The sequence below is a fragment of the Mytilus galloprovincialis genome, chromosome 3, assembly GCF_965363235.1.
Source record: "Mytilus galloprovincialis chromosome 3, xbMytGall1.hap1.1, whole genome shotgun sequence".
Classification (NCBI taxonomy): Eukaryota; Metazoa; Mollusca; class Bivalvia; order Mytilida; family Mytilidae; genus Mytilus; species Mytilus galloprovincialis.
The window spans coordinates 29,173,000-29,197,702 of NC_134840.1; the positions used below are offsets into that span (position 1 = coordinate 29,173,000).

General features: G+C 32.6%; 1 protein-coding gene across 2 annotated transcripts in view; it reads left to right on the top strand.

The window, feature by feature from the left end:
• Positions 1–23,082, top strand: part of LOC143067633 (ribosome quality control complex subunit NEMF-like) — a 43,306-nt gene extending 20,224 nt beyond the window's left edge. The window contains exons 19-33 of one of the 2 annotated variants that reach the window (XM_076241026.1): positions 3,239–3,409; positions 4,792–4,850; positions 5,683–6,077; positions 6,321–6,341; positions 6,990–7,100; positions 8,151–8,280; positions 8,676–8,726; positions 9,474–9,551; positions 14,991–15,156; positions 15,842–15,888; positions 17,154–17,204; positions 17,601–17,704; positions 17,952–17,995; positions 18,721–18,800; positions 22,303–23,082. In XM_076241026.1, the coding sequence (XP_076097141.1) occupies positions 3,239–3,409; positions 4,792–4,850; positions 5,683–6,077; positions 6,321–6,341; positions 6,990–7,100; positions 8,151–8,280; positions 8,676–8,726; positions 9,474–9,551; positions 14,991–15,156; positions 15,842–15,888; positions 17,154–17,204; positions 17,601–17,704; positions 17,952–17,995; positions 18,721–18,800; positions 22,303–22,380 (1,586 nt within the window). In that variant the 3' untranslated portion in view covers positions 22,381–23,082. The remainder of the gene's footprint in view (positions 1–3,238; positions 3,410–4,791; positions 4,851–5,682; positions 6,078–6,320; positions 6,342–6,989; positions 7,101–8,150; positions 8,281–8,675; positions 8,727–9,473; positions 9,552–14,990; positions 15,157–15,841; positions 15,889–17,153; positions 17,205–17,600; positions 17,705–17,951; positions 17,996–18,720; positions 18,801–22,302) is intronic. The other variant, XM_076241027.1, reaches the window with a different exon arrangement.
• Positions 23,083–24,703: the final 1,621 nt, after the last annotated feature.

Here is a 24,703-nt window from a genome sequence, read left to right on the forward strand (position 1 = left end):
TTATACGACCGCAAATTTTGAAAAAATTTTCGTCGTATATTGCTATCACGTTGGCGTCGGCGTCGGCATCGTCGTCGTCGTCGTCGTCGTCCGGCGTCCGAATACTTTTAGTTTTCGCACTCTAACTTTAGTAAAAGTGAATGGAAATCTATGAAATTTTAGCACAAGGTTTATGACCACAAAAGGAAGGTTGGTATTGATTTTGGGAGTTTTGGTCCCAACATTTTAGGAATTAGGGGCCAAAAAGGGCCCAAATAAGCATTTTCTTGGTTTTCGCACTATAACTTTAGTTTAAGTTAATAGAAATCTATGAAATTTTGACACAAGGTTTATGACCACAAAAGAACGGTTGGGATTGATTTTGGGAGTTTTGGTCTCAACAGTTTAGGAATTAGGGGCCAAAAAAGGGCCCAAATAAGCATTATTCTTGGTTTTCGCACAATAACATTAGTTTAAGTAAATAGAAATCAATGAAATTTAAACACAATGTTAATGACTACAAAAGGAAGGTTGGTATTGATTTTGGGAGTTTAGGTCCCAACAGTGTAGGAATTAGGGGCCAAAAAGGGACCCAAATAAGCATTTTTCTTGGTTTTCGCACCATAACGTTAGTATAAGTAAATAGAAATCTATGAAATTTAAACACAAGGTTTATGACCATAAAAGAAAGGTTGGGTTTGATTTTGGGAGTTTTGGTCCCAACATAATAAGGGGCCCAAAGGGTCCAAAATTAAACTTTTGTTTGATTTCATCAAAATTGAATAATTGGGGTTCTTTGATATGCTGAATCTAACTGTCATGACTGTGTATGTAGATTCTTAACTTTTGGTCCCGTTTTCAAATTGGTCTACATTAAGGTCCAAAGGGTCCAAAATTAAACTTAGTTTGATTTTGACAAAAAATGAATCAGTTAGGTTCTTTGATATGCTGAATCTAAAAATGTACTTAGATTCTTGATTATTGGCCCAGTTTTCAAGTTGGTCCAAATCGGGGTCCAAAATTAAACTTTGTTTGATTTCATCAAAAATTGAATAAATGGGGTTCTTTGATATACCAAATCTAACTGTGTATGTAGATTCTTCATTTTTGGTCCTGTTTTCAAATTGGTCTACACTAAAGTCCAAAGGGTCCAAAATTAAACTTAGTCTGATTTTAACAAAAATTGAAATCTTGAAGTTCTTTGATATGCTGAATCCAAAAATGTACTTAGAGTTTTTATTATGGGCCCAGTTTTCAAGTTGGTCCAAATCAGGATCTAAAATTATTATATTAAGTATTGTGCAATAGCAAGTCTTTTCAATTGCACAGTATTGCGCAATGGCAAGAAATATCTAATTGCACAATATTGTGAAATATCAATTTTTTTTTTAATTAGAGTTATCTTTCTTTGTCCAGAATCAACTTAAATCTTTGTTATATACAATATACAATGTATATTCACTTTTTACTACCAACTGATAAATTAAAATAATCTTTACCATTCAGTGATAACAAGCAGTTTTTTTACATCTTAATATTTTATGATGTATTTAAATGAGTAGTTATTGTTGCAAACTCCATTAGAAATTTTAATTGAGATTAGTTTTGGAATAAGGGAAAGGGGGATGTGATTAAAAAAATTGGGTTCAATTTTTCTCATTTGAAATTTCATAAATAAAAAAGAAAATTTCTTCAAACATTTTTTTGAGAGGATTAATATTCAACAGCATAGTGAATTGCTCTAAGAGAAACAAAAATTTTAAGTTCATTAGAACACATTCATTCTGTGTCAGAAACCTATGCTGTGTCAACTATTTAATCACAATCCAAATTTAGAGCTGAATCCAGCTTGAATGTTGTGTCCATACTTGCCCTAACCGTTCAGGGTTCAACCTCTGCGGTCGTATAAAGCTACGCCCTGCGGAGCATCTGGTTTTGAATTGGAGTTATCTTTCTTTGTCCAGAATCAACTTAAATCTTTGTTATATACAATATACAATGTATATACACTTTTTACTACCAACTGATAAATTTAAATAATCTTTACCATTCAGTGATAACAAGCAGTTTTTTTACATCTTAATATTTTATGATGTATTTAAATGAGTAGTTATTGTTGCAAACTCCATTAGAAATTTGAATTGATATCAGTTTTGAAAAAGGGAAACGGGGATGTGAAAAAAGGGGGGGGGTTAAATTTTTCTCATTTCAGATTTCATAAATAAAAAGAAAATTTCTTCAAACATTTTTTTGAGAGGATTAATATTCAACAGCATAGTGATTTGCTCAAAGGCAAAAAAAACCTTTTAAGTTCATTAGACCACATTCATTCTGTGTCAGAAACCTATGCTGTGTCAACTATTTAATTTTAGATTTAAAAAGTTTGAAGAAGAAATCTTTAATTGATTTGTAAAATCTTGGCATTTGTTTTGTGTAAAAAAAACCATGTAATGTCAAAAATTTGATCACAATCCAAATTCAGAGCTGTATCATGCTTGAATGTTTTGTCCATACTTGCCCCAACTGTTCAGGGTTCGACCTCTGCGGTCGTATAAAGCTGCGCCCTGCGGAGCACCTGGTTTTTTATGCCCCACCATAGCGGAAGTGGCATTAAGTTTTACCCTTGTCCTTCTGTATGTTTGTTCCCGACAATGGTTTCTGTTCTCCAACTTTAGTTACGAATCTTAAACTCAATGCTGAATACCACAAAACAAAGATCAAGTTTGAATTTCAGTTGAGTCACTTGTACTCTTCTATTGTTATTCCCCTTTACTAATGGACAACATATGTGTTCTATGGACAAACTTCCCATTTATTTATATATAGTAAGTGACAATCAGATAAATGTGTTGTTATTTTTCCCAAAATAATGCATGTGACCCGCCCTGTCAACCATTTGATAAATATATCAATGGATATACACCACCATAGTGCTATAGTAAATGTTGGAATACAATTATGTCCTTTAAAATTTATGTGAATTACAGATGAAATGTAATATTTTAATAAAAAAAAAATACTGGAAAAAAGTAGACACCAGCATAAAGTATGGAAACCAAAATATATATAAAGATGGAGATAAATAAAGCAATAAGTATAAATGATAAGAAATTTGGAGAATATATGAATAAATGTAAATAAAATATTTCTTTTTAGTGTATTCATGTCTTTTAGATACATGGCATGATTTAACATGAAGTTTCATATAAAAAATAATTTGAAAGTGTCATTTAGTATCATATCTGTTATAATTTATTAGGTGAACCAATACCTCCTAAGTCATTGAATGAAGCGGGTGCTATGGCCATATGTAATAGTGCAGCATGGGATGCTAAGGTTGTGACTAGTGCATGGTGGGTATACCATGATCAGGTATCTAAGACAGCACCATCAGGAGAGTACCTAACAACAGGAAGCTTTATGATCAGAGGTAAGTTGAGCAATGATGTAACATCAGATTTTTATTCCATACAGAATGTGTTTGACTTCTAAATATTCTCTGATAGTACTCTTACCACTGTTTGACATTTCCTTTTCACTATTCACAAAACTAAAATCTTTGAATTGTTTTTATACGACTGCAAACAAATTTTACGTTCGTATATTGGTATCACGTCGTCGTGTTCAGCATCGTCCGAAGACACTTAGTTTCTGGACAATAACTTTAGTTTAAGTGAATGGATGTCTGTGAAATTTGAACACAAGGTTTGAAACCACTTAAGGAAAGTTGGGATTTATTTTGGAGGTTATGGTCGCACCAGTTTAGGAACAAGGGGCCCAAAAAGGGGTCAAATTAAGTGTTTTTCTAGTTTCAAGACAATAACTTGTGTGTAAGTGTATGGATCTTTCTGAAATTGTACCACAAGGTTCCATACCAAAAAAGGAAGGTTGATATTGATTTTGGGGGTTATGGCCCAAACTGTTTAGAAATCAGGGGCCAAAAACAATACTTTTCTAATACTTTGTATAAATTGCTTACTCTTGACCAATTTCAATGGGGTTTTATTCTTGAATTCTTGGGGTTCTTTAATATGCTGAATCTAACCGTGTATTAAGTTTTTTTAAATTGGTCCATATCCGATCCAAAGGGTTCAAAATTAAACGTTTGATTTCATAAAAAATTGAATTAATGAGGTTCTTTGATATGCCAAATCTAACCTTGTATTTCGATTTTTAATTATGGTTCCCGTTTTCAAATTGGTCTACAATAAGGTCTTAAGGGTCCAAAATTAAACTTAGTTTGATTTTGACAATAATATCATTCTTGGGGTTCATTGATATGCAGAATCTAACATGTATTTAGATTATTGATTACAGCCAGTTTTCAAGTTGGACCAAATTATTTATTTCAAAATTAAATTTTGTTTGATATCAACAAAAATTGAATATATGGGGTTCTTTGATATGCTTAATCTAACCATGTATTTTGATTTTTGGGCCCTGTTATCAAATTGGTCCACATTGGGGTCCCAAAACTAAAGTTTGTTTGATTTCATAAAAAATTGAATTCTTGGGATTCTTTGATATGCTGAATCAATCCATGTTTTTAGAGTTTGGATATTGGACCATATTAAATAGGTAAATGTTAAGTTTTAAAGTTCATTAGACCATATTCATTCTGTGTCAGAAAACCTATGCTATGTCAAATATTTTATCACAATCCAAATTCAGAGATGTATTAAGCTTGAATGTTGTGTCCATACTGGCCCCAATTTTCAGAGTTCGACCTCTGCGGTCGTATCAAGCTGCACCCTGTGGAGCATTTTATTAATTAATTGCAATATTATCTTGATGTTTGTTCTATGATTACAGGTAAAAAGAACTATCTGCCTCCATCCTATCTTGTTTATGGATTTGCTTTGCTGTTTAAAGTAAGTACGATAATAAGTACAACTTAGGTTAATGTTTGTGTTTTAAAGTAGTTTAAAATGAAGTTGTTGTCAAATCAACTTAAAAGGTGTAACACCACTAATTCAGGCCCAGCCAGAAAGCACATACCAGAAAGTAGTACATATTTAACACAAAATAGTTCTTACTCATGAGTGTAACTTTCAAAGTAATGAAGAGGTATTTTTGGTATTAAATGAAAGCTGAAGGACTGGTGATCATTGTAGAAAACTTTTGGACTTTTAATTTTGAATATAAAAAAAAAGTGAATTAAATTTTAAAAAGAGGGTACATTTTGTCTGTTTGTCAAATCTGAAGTACCTGTTTTGGTACATCCGAAGTTCTGGGAACAAGTTCTTTCTTATATGCCATTAAAAGTATGTTGATTTTTTCAGTACAAGACACCATAAAGTTCTGCTTTGACATGCAATGATTGTCACTTTATGTGAACTTAAAACAAAAGAGGTGTGCCTGCTTGAACCAGAGGAATTTAACATAGAAAGCAATGGGACCATGAATTAGTGGTGTACTTCCAAAATAGTACACACGTTTATTATGATGTGAACTTTATGAATGATGTATCAAACCAATTTCATGGTTCACTGAAATCAGAAATGTGATAACTTAAAAATCATTCTCATATTAAAGTTTTTGGTTATTTGGTTAAAGTAGTGTACTATTCCATTGTGGTAACATTAACTTAAAACTAATAATGTTTGTTTATTATTATGTAAACTATTTAGATTATATGCCTTATTATGGTTTTGACCCTGACTAAGCAGTTCAATGAACCCATTTAATATTACAATGTTTTAGCTAGAAGAAGGCAGTGTATCTCGCCATAAAGGTGAAAGAAAAGTCAGAACACATGAGGATGACCTTGAATCTATAGCAGACTCTGTAGCAACAGAGAGTGACCTTGGTTTGGATACAGGTAGTATAAACAATGATAGCGATAGTGATGAGGATTTAGATGATCATAAAGAAAATGAAGAGGATTCATTAGAGGGAAAAATGGAGAAAGTTGAAATAACTATGAAATCAGATGATGAAACATGTGGTAAAAGTGATAAAGACAAATCTATTGATCAAGTGGCACCTCAGAGTGATATTAAAGGACAGTTGAACGAGGCAAACAATTCTGATAGCAGTGATGGGGAACAAACTTTTCCAGACACAAAAATTACATTACAACATGTCAAGGGAGATAAGTAAGTATATTAATTGAATTTTATTTCAGTAAAAACTATAGTTACTTGTTTTTCCAGAAAAGACAAAATTTCATTTTATGGATACAATTAAACAACATAAAATGGATGTGCTGTAAACAAAAGTACCATTTCTTAGAAGTTATTGTTAAAAGAAAGGATTTATTATAATACTAATCATCAGTTTATGCCTTTTATTTGTATGTATTAGAATATTTTTAAAACTTTTAAGCCTACAATTTTCAGTGAGCCAACAAGTAAAGATAAGTAAGTCTTCAAAAACAAAATCCTTCTTCACCTATGCAAGCCATTTCACTAATTGATAATGATTCATTTTAAGTTGTCAACTTTATTTAAAAAAAAGATTTGATGGAGAAATGGAGTTTGACTTCACTTTGTATACATTGATGTTCATGTCTTAAGAATTTCTACAAAAACTCAATTGCAAAAATTAAGATTTCTGATAGCATTATTTCTTTTTAACTATGACAGGTTTCAATTTCAAAGAAATTTCCAGTGAACACATTTTTCATTTGATCTATATAAATATCTTTAAGTATATATATGTACACCTTTAAAACCTTAAAGCTTTATTAGCCATTTCCTTTAACCTGCCTGTCACAGATTCTTTCAATTTGCACTGAAATTCATACCTTTTCAACAAATGAAAAACAAATTTATTAGCTTAATCCATTGTTTATAAAAACTGACATTCCAAGTTGGTTTCTGAACGTGATTTCTGCAACTCAGGTTGTTACTTGAAGAGTTTGAAAAGATCTTTTAATTATGTAATCCCCTTTGTTGTCAGTGGCTTCCAAATGAAGTAACAGAACTAGCAATTTAAGCAATATAGCTTTATTTATATTTACCTATTAGCTGATGTCAGTTTGTTAATGGATAAGTACATTTTTACAGATATGAGTTACATAGAGATCGAACACCTAGTGAAAGTATTGAACCACCTCAGGACCGTGTCCAAGATCATGTAGATATCAAACAGAACAGGTTGTCAGCCAAACAGAGACGGTAAGAATATACCATTGATATCATGGTTCTACAGAAGCATAGAATGATTGATTATAGCTTGCTTAACACCTAGTATTTATTATTTTATGCATATGTATCATAGACAATTTAAGGGGACTTGGTTGTGGAGTTGATCTACATAGTCTAACCACTGTATCATTAGGTTGTAAGTTTGGATCCTGCATGTGGCAGGTGCACTCAACTTCAATCTTAATTGAATAGGACCGTCAGTTTTCATACCTAAGGTCTGTGTTTCTCGCTTGGCACTCTAACTTTCTCAATCAATAAAAACTGATGGCCATGAAATAGCAAGAAAGTTCTGAAAATTGCATTAAAAACCAATCAATCAATTTTAAACAATTTACACGAATAGTAGAAATAAGCAGAACAAGATGTTTGCTAAAAATATAAGGATCGCCAGACTCATCTGTCATTAATGAAACAGCTGTATAACAGCTTAACATTGAGGAATTGATAGATTTCTTCAAACTTTGTCACATTGAAAGAAGTTAATGTTATAATGATTCTATGTTGCCTTAGTTGTTTACCCACAAGAAATAAAATGAAATAAGTAGAATGATTGCAAAGCAAAGGGAAAAAACATAAGATTTTGCTAATTACACCTTATTAAACAAAAATGTTCCTAAAGTTAATTGTTAACCAAACAAATAATTCTGATAATCTAAAAAATCTAATGAGTTTATCAATTTTAAAAAGTTCATGCTTTTTATGCCCATTTTATGGGCATTATGTTTTCTGGTCAGTTCGTCTGTTCGTCCATCCGTCTGTCCCACTTCAGATTAAAGTTTGTGGTCAAGGTAGTTTGTGATGAAGTTGAAGTTATCTCAACTTGAAACTTAGTACACATGTTCCTTATGATATGATCTTTCTAATTTTAATGCCAAATTAGAGTTTTGACCCTAATTTCACAGTCCACTGAACATAGAAAATGATTTTGTGATTAGGCATCCCTGTAGGCTGTACTATGGACACATTCTTGTTCGAAAATGATATTGATTTTTGATTATTTTTTGTAATATTTTTTTCCAGAGAATTGAAAAAGGCCAGAAAGCAACAAAGTGCAATTTCAGAAACAGAAAATGAAAGTTTAAAGTCAGAAAAGAGGCCACAAGAGTCAGATGTAAAATCTATTCAGCAGAAGAATAACAAAAATAACAATGTGAGGGTTTTTTTTGTTATGTGAATTTCTTGCTTATTATGAGTATGTGGTTCCTTACAACATCTACATGTCAATCAGACAGGTTTCACGATCATTGATCAAGGTTAAAGTTTCGTTATCAGATCTGTTACTCAAATACTATAAGCAGTAGGTCAACTATATGTGGAATGATTGTCAGTCTGGCAGGTTTCGTTAGTGCACCCTCTTCAATTTTAATAACAAACATGGCAGAACGTAAGCAAATCTCATGAATTCAAATTTTTCTCTCATTTCTTCCTTATCGTTCCGTAAGAATAAGTTGCTGGAATGTTATACATATTTTATATTGGTTTATGTTAGATCAGATATTCTTTGTTTTACTCTAATTTATATTGTTGTCATTATCTTTTTGAAAGGATACTAACAGTGATCAATCACAACAGCCACAACCTAAACGAGGACAAAAGGTAAATATTTGTAAGAGAAGCTGCTAAAATTACATCAGTACAGTTTGATGTTACATGACCATGCATTTTAGACACATTTTACTAATTGCAGTTAGCTGTAAATGTGAAAATATTAATAAATAGTATATTTGTTGTCGTTTGTGAAATATGCCATAAATTTTATTTCATTCCATGTCATAATATACTAAATAATATGCATTTCTTTAAGAAAGTGAATTTTCATCAAGTAAATACATTTGAAAATAGTTAAATTATTTTCATGATAATTACAAACAAATTTATTTTAACTCAGACTTAGTTTTATAGAAAGTTACGCATATAATTAAATGAAAGAACTGCTGTTTTAAAACTAAGGTTTTTCTTTAGCACATGCATACCTGCCAACTGTCACTATTTGTGGGGGATTTCCCCCATGAAAGCTCCCAAATGGAAATTTTGTTAGAGCAATTCTGTCCACAATTTTTTTAACAAAACAGTTAATTTTACATTGCTTTAGTCTTTTATAAGTATGAAGAAGCCAAAAAACAACCTGAAACTTCATTTGAAGGCCCCCTTGAAGGTTTTTGAGGGCTATGAAAAGCCATCTTGCGTGCAAAACCCCCATGCGCACTTTGAAAAGTTGGCAGGTATGCACATGTTCATCAATTTTTTCAATGAATAAGATGAAAAATATATATAATATGAAATTTGAAACTCCTTCATGGACTTAAATCTAATAATATCAATATTTGTTAATTTTTCACCCAGAGTAAAATGAAAAAAATCAAGGAGAAGTATGCTGACCAAGATGAAGAGGAAAGACAACTAAGAATGGACATTCTAGCTGTAAGTTTTTATATCATATATCGACACTTATACACACAAACTGTTTTTGTCCTGAAAACATAACTTGAGAATGGAAGCCATGATCACATCGACAATTCAGATTTTAGTATTAGTAAAGACATTCCTAGTCATCTAAATATAGAGAAATTTTAACATACTGCTTCTTATTTATTGTTTTTTTTTCTAATAAATACTGAAGCAACTTTAAGTTCAGATGGTATCTGAGCCTTCCATTCTTTGTCATTGAGCTTCTTTTTTGGGTATTTTATTTTACCATTTTTAATCAGTGGTGGTATTTTTACCAGTTCTTAATTTGTAAATGCTAGCTATAATATACCATTTGCATCCTTTTTATGCACCATTTATGGGCATTATGTTTTCTGGTCTATGCGTCCTTCCATCCGTCTGTTTGTTCGTCCATTCGTTCATCTGTCCGTCCGTTCGTCCCGTTTCAGGTTAAAGTTTTGGTTAAAGTTTTTGGTCGAGGTCGTTTTTGATGAAGTTGAAGTCCGATCAACTTGAAACTTAGTAAAAATGTTCCCTATGAAATGATCTTTCTAATTTTAATGCCAAATTAGAGATTTTATTCCATTTTCACGGTCTACTGAACATAGAAAATGATAATGCGGATGGGGCATCCATGTACTTGGGACACATTCTTGTTTAGAAAAGAAACCATTTATGATTCTTAAAATCCATTTTCTTGGAAATGGTCAATTCTGTTTTATCAAGTGCCCCTTAAAAGTTAGGTATTGAAATTGCCATGGGGTTACTACGGTATATCTTAGGTAAAGTTGCCTGAATTAAGCTGATTAACTTGAAAGTTGATAATATACTCACCCAACATTTGGTTGATTTCAATAAAGGACAATACTGTAAATTCAGAAATTATTGTGTGCATTTATTATTGCGATTTTGTCATTTTAGATTGAAATGTGATTTTAATTTTTGCGATATTGTTAAAAATCCTGTTTCATTCATATAACTAGAGGCTCTAAAGAGCCTGTGTCGCTCACCTTGGTCTTTGTGAATATTAAACAATGGACACAGATGGATTCATGACAAAATTGTGTTTTGGTGATGGTGATGTGTTTGTAGATCTTACTTTACTAAACATTCTTGCTGCTTACAATTATCTCTATCTATAAGAGTACTTTCTGTGGAAAATGTTATTGAAAATCTTCAAATTTTAAGAAAATTGTTAAAAATTTACTATGAAGGGCCATAACTCCTTAGGGGGTCAATCGACTATTTTGGTCATAGTGACTTATTTTTAGTTCTTACTTCGCTGTTCATTATTGCTGTTTACAGTTTATCTCTATCTATAATAATATTCAAGATAACAAAAAAAACAGCAAAATTTCCTCAAAATTACCAATTCAGGGGCAGCAACCTAACAACCGATTATCCGATTCATCTGAAAATTTCAGGGCAGATAGATCGTGACCTGATCAACAATTTTACTTCCTGTCAGATTTGCTCTTAATGCTTTGGTTTTTGAGTTATAAGCCAAAAACTGCATTTTACCCCCATGTTCTATTTTTAGCCATGGCCGCCATCTTGGTTTGTTGGCCGAGTTACCCGACACATTTTTTTAACTAGATACCCCAATGATGATTATGGCTAAGTGTGGTTAAATTTGGCCCAGTAGTTTCAGAGGAGAAGATTTTTCTAAAAGATTACTAAGATTTACGAAAAATGGTTAAAAATTGACTATAAAGGGCAATAACTCCTAAAGGGGTCAACTGACCATTTCCGTCATGTAGACTTATTTGTTAATCTTACTTTGCTTAACATTATTGCTGTTTACAGTTTATCTCTATCTATAATAATGTTCAAGATAATAACCAAGAACAGCAAAATTTCCTTAAAATTACCAATTCAGGGGCAGCAACCCAACATCGGGTTGTCCGATTCATCTGAAAATTTCAGGGCAGATAGATCTTGACCCTATAAACAATTTTACCCCCATGTCAGATTTGCTCTAAATGCTTTAGTTTTTGAGTTATAAGCCAAAAACTGCATTTTACCCCTATGTTCTATTTTTAGCCGTGGTGGCCATCTTGGTTAGTTGGCCGGGTCACCGGACACATTTTTTAAACTAGATACCCCAATGATGATTGTGGCCAAGTTTGGTTTAATTTGGCCCAGTAGTTTCAGAGGAGAAGATTTTTCTAAAAGATAACTAAGATTTACGAAAAATGGTTAAAAATTGACTATAAAGGGCAATAACTCCTAAAGGGGTCAACTGACCATTTGGGTCAGGTTGACTTATTTGTAAATCTTACTTTGCTGAACATTATTGCTGTTTACAGTTTATCTCTATCTATAATAATATTCAAGATAATAACCAAAAACAGTAAAATTTCCTTAAAATTACCAATTCAGGGGCAGCAACCCAACAACGGGTTGTCCGATTCATCTGAAAATTTCAGGGCAGATAGATCTTGACCTGATGAACAATTTTACCCCATGTCAGATTTGCTCTAAATGCTTTGGTTTTTGAGTTATAAGCCAAAAACTGCATTTTACCCCTATGTTCTATTTTTAGCCATGGCGGCCATCTTGGTTGGTTGACCGGGTCACCAGACACATTTTTTAAACTAGATACCCCAATGATGATTGTGGCCAAGTTTGGTTAAATTTGGCCCAGTAGTTTCAGAGGAGAAGATTTTTGTAAAAGTTAAAGACGCCAGACGACGACGGACGACAGACGACGGACGACAGACGACGGACGCCGGACGCCAAGTGCTGAGAAAAGCTCACTTGGCCCTTTGGGCCAGGTGAGCTAAAAAATGAATAAATGCGAGTTCAAATTATTGCGATTATAACCCGGTCGCATTTTTCGCAATAATAAAAACATCGCAATAATTTCTGAATTTACAGTATATGAATAGATTGTGTTAAAATTTCTAATAAACTAATCAAAGAAATTAGAGAACACAATACTGCTGTAAAATCTAGATTATCTAGATATCAACCACATCACTATCAGTTTCTGTTAGTTCCACCGGGGATGTGTTTAGATTATCTAGATATCTACCACATCACTATCAGTTTCTGTTAGTTCCACTGTGGATGTGTTTAGATTATCTAGATATCTACCACATCACTATCAGTTTCTGTTAGTTCCACTGTGGATGTGTTTAGATTATCTAGATATCTACCACATCACTATCAGTTTCTGTTAGTTCCACTGTGGATGTGTTTAGATTATCTAGATATCTACCACATCACTATCAGTTTCTGTTAGTTCCACTGTGGATGTGTTTAGATTATCTAGATATCTACCACATCACTATCAGTTTCTGTTAGTTCCACTGTGGATGTGTTTAGATTATCTAGATATCTACCACATCACTATCAGTTTCTGTTAGTTCCACCGGGGATGTGTTTAGATTATCTAGATATCTACCACATCACTATCAGTTTCTGTTAGTTCCACCGGGGATGTGTTTAGATTATCTAGATATCTACCACATCACTATCAGTTTCTGTTAGTTCCACTGTGGATGTGTTTAGATTATCTAGATATCTACCACATCACTATCAGTTTCTGTTAGTTCCACTGTGGATGTGTTTAGATTATCTAGATATCTACCACATCACTATCAGTTTCTGTTAGTTCCACTGTGGATGTGTTTAGATTATCTAGATATCTGCCACATCACTATCAGTTTCTGTTAGTTCCACCGGGGATGTGTTTAGATTATCTAGATATCTACCACATCACTATCAGTTTCTGTTAGTTCCACCGTGGATGTGTTTAGATTATCTAGATAACTACCACATCACTATCAGTTTCTGTTAGTTCCACTGTGGATGTGTTTAGATTATCTAGATATCTACCACATCACTATCAGTATCTGTTTGTTCCACCGGGGATGTGTTTAGATTATCTAGATATCTACCACATCACTATCAGTTTCTGTTAGTTCCACTGTGGATGTGTTTAGATTATCTAGATATCTACCACATCACTATCAGTTTCTGTTAGTTCCACTGTGGATGTGTTTAGATTATCTAGATATCTACCACATCACTATCAGTTTCTGTTAGTTCCACTGTGGATGTGTTTAGATTATCTAGATATCTACCACATCACTATCAGTTTCTGTTAGTTCCACCGGGGATGTGTTTAGATTATCTAGATATCTACCACATCACTATCAGTTTCTGTTAGTTCCACCTGGGATGTGTTTAGATTATCTAGATATCTACCACATCACTATCAGTTTCTGTTAGTTCCACCGGGGATGTGTTTAGATTATCTAGATATCTACCACATCACTATCAGTTTCTGTTAGTTCCACTGTGGATGTGTTTAGATTATCTAGATATCTACCACATCACTATCAGTTTCTGTTAGTTCCACCGGGGATGTGTTTAGATTATCTAGATATCTACCACATCACTATCAGTTTCTGTTAGTTCCACCGGGGATGTGTTTAGATTATCTAGATATCTACCACATCACTATCAGTTTCTGTTAGTTCCACCGGGGATGTGTTTAGATTATCTAGATATCTACCACATCACTATCAGTTTCTGTTAGTTCCACCTGGGATGTGTTTAGATTATCTAGATATCTACCACATCACTATCAGTTTCTGTTAGTTCCACCGGGGATGTGTTTAGATTATCTAGATATCTACCACATCACTATCAGTTTCTGTTAGTTCCACCGGGGATGTGTTTAGATTATCTAGATATCTACCACATCACTATCAGTTTCTGTTAGTTCCACCGGGGATGTGTTTAGATTATCTAGATAACTACCACATCACTATCAGTTTCTGTTAGTTCCACTGTGGATGTGTTTAGATTATCTAGATATCTACCACATCACTATCAGTTTCTGTTAGTTCCACCGGGGATGTGTTTAGATTATCTAGATATCTACCACATCACTATCAGTTTCTGTTAGTTCCACCGGGGATGTGTTTAGATTATCTAGATATCTACCACATCACTATCAGTTTCTGTTAGTTCCACTGTGGATGTGTTTAGATTATCTAGATATCTACCACATCACTATCAGTTTCTGTTAGTTCCACTGTGGATGTGTTTAGATTATCTAGATATCTACCACATCACTATCAGTTTCTGTTAGTTCCACCGGGGATGTGTTTAGATTATCTAGATATCTACCACATCACTATCAGTTTCTGTTAGTTCCACCGGGGATGTGTTTAGATTATCTAGATATCTACCACATCACTATCAGTTTCTGTTAGTTCCACTGTGGATGTGTTTAGGTGATTATCTAGATATCTACCACATCACTATCAGTTTCTGTTAGTTCCACCGTGGATGTGTTTAGGTCTGAAGACAGACACCTATACAATTTTATGAAAAATTAATTCTAATTGGCTATGCATTCATTATAAACTTGATATGGAAACATTTTCATATTTTTTTTTTTTTTAATATCCATAGTCTTCTGGACCTAGAGAAGAAGAACAGTCAACAAAGAAAAGTAAAAAGGCCAGGAAAAGTCAGAAGTTACACAGTGTTCCTCAACAAAATCAACAGAAAGGTGGCCGTAAGATGCCTGTAGTAAGCATGACCACTACCATACATATTGAAGATGAAGATTTCAAAGGTGAATATTCTATTTTTATTATTTTTGAATTGCCTCAACTGCAATAAATGTCATGAAGTAGGGAAAAAGTCTTACTTTTCTTGAAGCTTACATCTTTGCCACCATATAATCTTCAATTTAGGTTCATTGTAGCATAAGGTCATTGATAAATCATTGATATTTGGTATACTGGAGTCGATTTCACAAAAAAACTTACGACTAAGATTTATCGTAAGTATACTGATTTTTTCATGACTTAAGAACAATCTTAGTCATAAGTTTTTTTGTGAAATTGACTCCTGATACTCAATTTCTATGCAGTATAAAAGACCTTTACTGTTTTTGATAGGTCCAATTACTTTTAAATTTACTTGTTTTCTGAGGTGTGTTGATAAATAAGAATTTATGATATGCATTGATGTATATCTATGCTGTTTTGTCACTGTGCATGTGAAAGTGTTTCCAAGAAACCATTGATATTTTTAATTAAAACTAAAATCTGATTACAGATTTGCAAGAATATTGAGAGGCTTGTAATTTTTAAGTCACTTCTGAATTTACTGAAGATCCTAGCAAAGATTTGTTTCACTCTAAATATTTTTATTGTCATTCAGGTTTTGTAAACACTGATAAAAGGGATATTCACTCCCATCACAGCAGTAATAGATAATTAAGCAATGATTTGAATTTTATATTTATATTTCAGGAATATACAATAAAGAAAAGATACCAAAGACAAAAGACCCTCTTGAGGTTTGTAAAAAAAACTAATTTACAGTGAATATAAAAAAGAAGATGTGGTATGATTGCCAATGAGACAACTCTACACAAAAAAAAACAAATGACACAGAAACTAACAACTTTAGGTCACCATACTGTTTTCAACAATGAGAAAAGCCCATACCGCATAGTCATCTATAAAAGGCCCCGAAATGACATGTAAAACGATTCAAACGAGGTAAACTAACAGCCACACGTAAAATGGGAAATTTTCTTCAGCCACTTTATTTGCATGCATGTCAACATATTGAGATTAAATTTCTCAAATTGTAGAAAGAATTTTGTTTGATGTGTGACAGCAATATTGAATTTAATTCATTTATGAAGAAAAATTGGATGATATCCGGGTGCAATCAGAAACTAATTAAAGTAATAGCAAATTGAAATGAAAAATTAAAGAATAATATTTTTCACAAAGTGGTGTACAGTAAACTTTAGATTCAGCAAAATAAAACCAACAAATGGACCACAGTTATCGTCCTTTGATTTTTCGTTGTCCACGAATATAGTCCCTAGTGTGGACAGCATGTTACTTGCCAATTTTTTTTATACACCTTCCTTATTTATTTCTTTATGTTTTATGCCTCACATAGCAAGTAGGGGGACGAAATGACACTGAAATAATTTGGGTCATGAATTTTAAAGTGAAGTAGTGATTTTGTCCAGCTGAAAAAGGTTAAGAATTAGCACTTCAGAAGCTGTCAAAAGATTTCAAAACCCCCTTAACATAAAATTGTTCATATTTTGAGTTACAGCTGATGAAGTTTTCTATAATTTTGATATAGTTTGTCCCAAAAGTTGTACAACACACTGTTAAATATTATTGAGAAAGCGCAGGTGGGATATTTTAATTTTCATTTATTTTCTAAAAGAAATGCACTACAAAATAACTGTGGTTTCGGACCAAATAGGAGAGTATTTGATGAACTCTTATTCAAAATGGTAAAAAGTTCTTACTCCACTAGCAGCACCAGTCATCTTTGAATGAAAGAAGATGAATAGATGATCTTTGAAGTACGGTAGATTAATGATGATTGAGTAGGGAAGGAAAATGAAATTGTGTTGATAATAAGTTATACCTATTATCAAAACGATCCAATTGTACTTCCAGTTTTGGGGGTTTTTTTTAAGTAATTTTTTCAACCTTAATAACATTTCGTTGTTTACAGATTTTATAACTGTATGATAGACAGACTCAGAAACTTTCCTATCATTTAATACTTTGTACTGTTTTACAGGATGGGGAATCAGAAGAGGAAAATGAGGATGACTCAAAACAGAAATCTGAGGTATGCTTTTCTCTTGTACTCTTACTTACAATGATGACTAGATTTGCCATTATGTATCAAATTCCACAATGATCTGTTTTATAAACTGTGTATAATACATATATTACCTGTGCCGAAGTCTTTATCTTAAGTATTGAAAAGCCTTAAAAGGAATAGATAGTGTTTGAATAATGAATTTAATGTTGATGATTACATTTTGTACAGGGCTTAGAAATCTGTAGAAATGTAGGGTTGCCAAGGTTTCTTTTCTGTTTCCAGCTATTTCCAAATTATAATTAATAAGTCAATCAGGTTGAGAGAGTATATATATACTTTATAGCTTACTAAACAGTATGGGGTTACCTCATTGTTAAAGGCTGTAATTTAATATTAAATATATATACTTTGTAATTTCAGGATATTCAAATCCTTGACTCACTTACTGGGTTACCTGTACCCGAGGATGAACTGTTGTATGCTGTACCTGTTTGTGGTCCATACAATGCACTTCTCAATTACAAGTAAGAAGACAGTAAATATTAGTATCATTTATGTAATCCACAGTTTTTAGACAGAGGTTTGTGTATTAAATTAAAGTATTTGTCTTAATTAGATTAGATTAAAATGCACAGCAAAATTTATCTGTCATAAAAAGTTTTGAAAATAAGTTATAGTTAAATTTGAGATTCACTCTTTTAAAGTGAGAATTATGATCGTTATTAACCTGAAAGTTTGTAATACCTTCACATTATTTATTCTATATTTTAGGTACAAAGTAAAGTTACAACCAGGTTCTACTAAAAGGGGGAAAGGTACAATTATTTGTATAAATAAGTTCATTGCTTATCATAAAAGACCATGGAGTGAGCTTCAGTATGTAATACTGCAACTCTTTCTGTTTTTCTCACATTTTTTCTATTGATATTTCTGCAACTCTTTTCTCAAGTACTATTGAACAGAATTACTTTTTGATCAGTTGCTTGACAGTGATTACTAATTGGTCAGATACCTTCTTGACTGTAAGTTGACCTCTAGATGTCTATTGGTTATTTGTAAATGTTTGGTTGCTGGATTATTTTACATCAATGTTGACTCACTGAGACTTATGTGTGTTGTTTCTGGGGTCAGCAGTGTCAACAATTGTTAAAGTTTCTGATAAGGTCAGTTTAAGGGGAACGATTTTAATATGGTATGTTAATGATATTTGAGATGCAGCTCATTAAAACATTTCATTTCTGCCCCCCCCCCCTCAGTCCTGGACCATTGACTATGAAAACAATTTCTTTTTTAAAACTTTTTGGGGGGTTTATTGGGTAATGGTATTTTTTATTTTTTTTCCATTTTGAATGGATTCTGTAAAAACATTTTCTCTATATTAGGAATATTTCTTTAATAATATGTAGGCAAATAAAAGTTAAACCTGTGGAATTTCTATGCAGAATCTTACATAAATTGATAAATCAATCCATTAGCTGTAAGTAAGGATCTCTGATTTGTCATAGATTCACCTGTCTATTTGTGCATTATATTATTTTAGCATGCAAACTGGCACTGAACATGTTCTTACATGACAGACACATTCAACAGAGGGAAAAAGACTTGACGAAAATATTAAAGGTAATTATACTTTAATTCTTTCTCTCAGAATAAGTATGCTACAGCTGACAAATTATCTTAGGAAAGTTGCCTTTGATGATCTTTAGATGGATGATGACCTCACAATAATCTTGAACTTAGTGCAACTAACATTAAATTACTAAAACTGATGCTGATGTCCACTTAAAATGGTTGTGTCTGTCAGAACATATAGATACCAGTATATGAAATCAAAACCTTTATGAAGCTGGCATAAAAAGTTTAATCACAAAAATACTGAACTCTGAGGAAACTCGTAACGGTAGGTCCCAAATCAAATGGTAAAATCAAAAGCTCAAACACATCAATGGAATGGATAACAGTTATCAAGTACTTGACTTTGAACAGGCATTTTCTTTATGTAGAAAATAGTGGATTAAACCTGGTTTTATAGCTAGTTAAACATCTCACTCGTATCATTGAACGATGTGTGAACAAAACAAACAGACATAATAGCTAAAAATATAGCAGTCAACATTGTTATAATCTTAATAACTATAAAAACAAATATGTAACAAAAAAGAACAAAAAGGCATATAGACAAAGCATGTTATCACATATGAAAGACAAGAATACAACAATTTACAATAGCACAATAACATAATGATGGGATGTATACATACAGAGCCACATCATATGTATTAAAGAAACACAAACAGGCATATTAGCAAAATTAAACACAAAAATGCAAAAATTATTAGAACAATACCACAATGAGGGATAAATAAGTATGGAGTCTAATGGAAATCACCTAAAACATACTAAACAGTTGAAGTTATATTCATTAAGACAATAAAAGAATAGTATAACATGATAGTTTCCGATTTTCTAAACTTTATCATTACCTTTGAGAAAAAATGACGAAGTGCATTGTGCACAACTTTCATACCTCCTATCCATGATTTTTTTAAGAAATTTGTGAATTAAATGCATTCTCAGATACTCAAGTTGATTCAAAATTAATCTAGTATTTTTTAGCTCACCTGGCCTAAAAGGCCAAGTGAGCTTTTCTCATCACTTGGCGTCCGGCGTCCGGCGTCCGGCATCCGTCGTCGTCCATCGTCCGTCGTCATCGTTAACTTTTACAAAAATCTTCTCCTCTGAAACTACTGGGCCAAATTAAACCAAACTTGGCCACAATCATCATTGGGGTATTTAGTTTAAAAAATGTGTCTGGTGACCCGGCCAACCATCCAAGATGGCCGCCATGGCTAAAAATAGAACATAGGGGTAAAATGCAGTTTTTGGCTTATAACTCAAAAACCAAAGCATTTAGAGCAAATCTGACATGAGGTAGAATTGTCAAACAGGTGAAGATCTATCTGCCCTGAAATTTTCAGATGAATCGGATAACCCGTTGTTGGGTTGCTGCCCCTGAATTAGTAATTTTAAGGAAATTTTGCTGTTTTTGGTTATTATCTTGAATATTATTATAGATAGAGATAAACAGTAAACAGCAATAATGTTCAGCATAGTAAGATTTACAAATAAGTCAACATGACTGAAATGGTCAGTTGACCCATTTAGGAGTTATTGCCCTTTATAGTCAATTTTTAACCATTTTTCGTAAATCTTAGTTATATTTTACAAAAATCTTCTCCTCTGAAACTACAGGGCCAAATTAATCCAAACTTGGCCACAATCATCCTTTGGGTTAGTAGTTTGAAAAATGTGTCCGGTGACCCGGCCGTCAAACCAAGATGGCCGCCATGGTTAAAAATAGAACATGGGGTAAAATGCAGTTTTTGGCTTATAACTCAAAACCCAAAGCATTTAGAGCAAATCTGACATGGTGTAAAATTGTTTATCAGTTCAAGATCTATCTGCCCTGAAATTTTCAGATGAATCGGACAACCCGTTGTTGGGTTGCTGGCCCTGAATTAGTAATTCTAAGGAAATTTTGCTCTTTTTGGTTATCTTGAATATTATTATAGATAGAGCTAAACTATAAACAGCAATAATGTTCAGCAAAGTAAGATTTACAAATAAGTCAACATGACTGAAATGGTCAGTTGACCCCTTTAGGAGTTATTGCCCTTTATAGTCAATTTTTAACCATTTTTCGTAAATCTTAGTAATCATTTACAAAAATCTTCTCCTCTGAAACTACTTGGCCAAATTAATCCAAACTTGGCCACAATCATCCTTTGGGTTAGTAGTTTGAAAAATGTGTCCGGTGACCCGGCCATCTAACCAAGATGGCCGCCATGGCTAAAAATAGAACATGGGGTAAAATGCAGTTTTTGGCTTATAACTCAAAACCCAAAGCATTTAGAGCAAATCTGACATGGGGTAAAATTGTTTATCAGGTCAACATTTATCTGCTCTGAAATTTTTAGATGAATAGGACAACCCGTTGTTGGGTTGCTGACCCTGAATTGTTAGTTTTAAGGAAATTTTGCTGTTTTTGGTCATTATCTTGAATATTATTATTGATAGAGATAAACTGTAAACAACAATAATGTTCAGCAAAGTAAGATTTACAAATAAGTCAACATGACCGAAATGGTCAATTGACCCCCTTAGGAGTTATTGTTCTTTATAGTCAATTTTTAACAATTTTCATAAAATTTGTAAATTTTTACTAACATTTTCCACTGAAACTAATGGGCCAAGTTCATTATAGATAGAGATAATTTTAAGCAGCAAGAATGTTCAGTAAAGTAAGATGTACAAACACATCACCATCACCAAAACACAATTTTGTCATGAATCCATCTGCTTCCTTTAATATTCACATAGACCAAGGTGAGCGACACAGGCTCTTTAGAGCCTCTAGTTTAAAGATATCAAAATGCTTAATGCAATGCAACGATTAATGTATTTGTTCCCACTTCAAAATGAATTTAGTCTTTATTTTTCACTACTAACTAGCACTATGATTACAGTAATGTTGTTCATAAAGCCTGTACATTTAAATAGCTCCATTTAAACGTTTCTATCCTTTAGATAAACTAATTCTAAAAGGTTGTCAATTTAACACTGCAATAAGACCTTTGAATATTGAGTTATGGACCTCCTAAGAGTGATTTTGATATTGATAAATTAAGCCAAGGCTCTCTGTTTATACCCATACTTTGACCTATAATGGTTGACTTTTGCAAATTGTGACTTGAATGGAGAGTTGTCTTATTGGCACTCCTACCACATGCACTGGTGGATCCAGAAATTTTCATAAGTGGGGGCCGGCTCCAGTCATGCTTCAGTGATTCCCTATATGAGCAACCAAATTTTCTCCCAAAAAGGGGGCTCCCCCTAAATCTGCCTCTAACATCTTTTTATATCTATTAACATGTTGTCCTATACAGTTATGAACATGTACAGTCCTATACAGTTATGAACACTTACAGTCCTATATTATGTTGCTATTCTGTAGTGTTCTTGGTATAAATTTTGGTTTAAAAGTGATATGTAGCATTCTATATGTATTGACTAGATTTCCAGTTTTTCAACAAATTGTGTAATTTTACTGGGGTTTTTTCAGGATGCTGATGTAAGTAGAAACCTTCCTGGAAAAGTTAAAGTGTCAGCACCAAATATACACAAAGTTAAAAGGAAGTGACCTGGGATCCTCAAAGTTCAAAAGGAGACTTGACAGTAGACTTGCAGAGATATCATGCAAACTTTTGAAATATATATATATAAAGCTTCATTTTGATTAATTCTAATTTTCACTTTGATGAGAAATATATTAGTGTTATTTATGATCAGTGACATGAGATGAAGAAAACATTGGTGAAACATAGAGGATTATGTTCAGTGTTGTTCGGATTAATAATATTGTACATTGGATTTCAAATTATTTTGCTGTTATCTTAGCAGTTGGGAAATATTTGTATTTATATTTTAAGATGTGTAGTTTTTACAAATTGAAAATCGTCAAACATTGTGTTTTAAAAGGCTCAATTTATTAATTAATACAGACATGTTTTTAATTGCAATAACAATGGCTTTTTTTTTTTACAGTAAATAGCTTGAACACTTAATTTTGTAGGAAGAGACCTACACATGGCCTACTCTTAAAAATTAAAAAAAGAATTTATTTTGCAGCATGTTTTGTCCCAAACTATACTTTTAAATCCTCTATTTAAAAGATATAATTTTGCAACATATTGCTTATTCAAAAATGTTTTTGAACAGTAACCATTATTCATATAACTAGAATACAAGAGGTTGTAATTTCAGGACAGTTTGGCTATTTATATTGATTGTTATCATGTTATGGTCAGCTATTGACAGTAAACAATAAAATATTTAAAATTTGTTCAGAAGTTGGATCTTCTCTCTACGAACGAGATATGGAAGATATGTTGTATCATAGAAGTTTTAATACTTAAAATGATGTGCTACAGTTAGAATTGTCAACCAGCAGATTTTTCAGTTCATTGGCGGATCCAGGGGGAGGGTTCCAAGGGTTGGAACCCCCCTTTTTTTTTGACGATCAATGTATTTGAATGGGGACATGTAGTTGGACCCCCCCCCTTTTTTTAAAATGGCTGGATCTGCCCATGCAGTTATTCCTGAAATGCTACAAATTTAACATTATATATGCATCCTGGAAAGGTTTCTGTTCTTATGTGTGCTCTTACAACTTTTAAGGAATTTGTTTAAACTTTTCATTTTTAGTTTAAGAACTAAATTCAGATAAAAATACACCTGATTTTTAATCATTTGTTTTTGAAGACTAATAGAACAAAAACTGACTGTATGTTTAGTTCAATATTAATATTTCTAGTCATGTATAACATTGTTTGAAAAAAAAATGTTTCAAAAGGCAAATTGAAGCACAAAAATTTGCCATGGGGAAAATGATACCAGGATTAAATTTTGTATTTACGCCAGATGCACGTTCGGTCTACAAAAGACTCATCAGTGATCCTGGAATAAAAAAAAAGAAAAAAAAGAGGCAAATAAAATACAAAGTTGATGCGCATTGAGGACCAACATTCCTGAAAGTTTTGCCAAATACAGCTAAGGTTATCTATTTCTGAGGTAGAAAAGCCTTAGAACTTAAAAAATCAAAAGTTTTGTAAACAGTTAATTTATAAATATGACCATATCAATGATAATTCATGTCAACTGACTACTGGGCTGGTGATACCCTTGGGGAATTTAAACTCAACCAGCAGTGGCAGCGACCCAGTGGTTGTAAATAAACTCATCATAGATACCAGGATAATAATTTGTATTTAAGCCAGACGCGCGTTTCGTCTACACAAGACTCATCATTGATGCTCGAATAAAAAAAGGAAAAAAAGGGGCAAATAAAATATGAAGTTGAAGAGAGTTGAGGACCAAAATTCCTAACAGTTTTGCCGGATACAGCTGATATTATCTATTCCTGAGGTAAAAAAGCCTTAGAATTTAGAAAATTCAAAAGTTATGTAAACATTTAATTTAAGGCCAAGAAAATCATACTTGGCCTTAAATTAAGAAGCTAGTTGTAATGTTTTCTAAAAAGTAAAATCACAAAAATACTGAACTTAGAGAAAAATCAAATCGGAAAGTCCATAATCACATGGCAAAATCAAATAACAAAACACATCAAAAACAAATGGACAAGAACTGTCATATTCCTGACTTGGTACAGGCATTTTCAAATGTAGAAAATGGTGGATTAAACCTGTTTTTTTTAAAGCATCAAGGTAGTAATTGCTAATGCCAGACATGCTGTTTCTGGTGGCAGCCATAATGTTTATGATTAAGTAAAAGTGAAACAGCTATTATTGTTTGCATTTTCACATCTCTTATTCATAGAGATTGTTAGACCCACTCCCACAGTAATGGTCTATTGAATTTGAAACTTTTGAATAATTTACATGTTAAAGGTTTGTAATAGTTGAAAGAACTTATACTAAAGTAGAAGGATATCGACTAAATAAAGC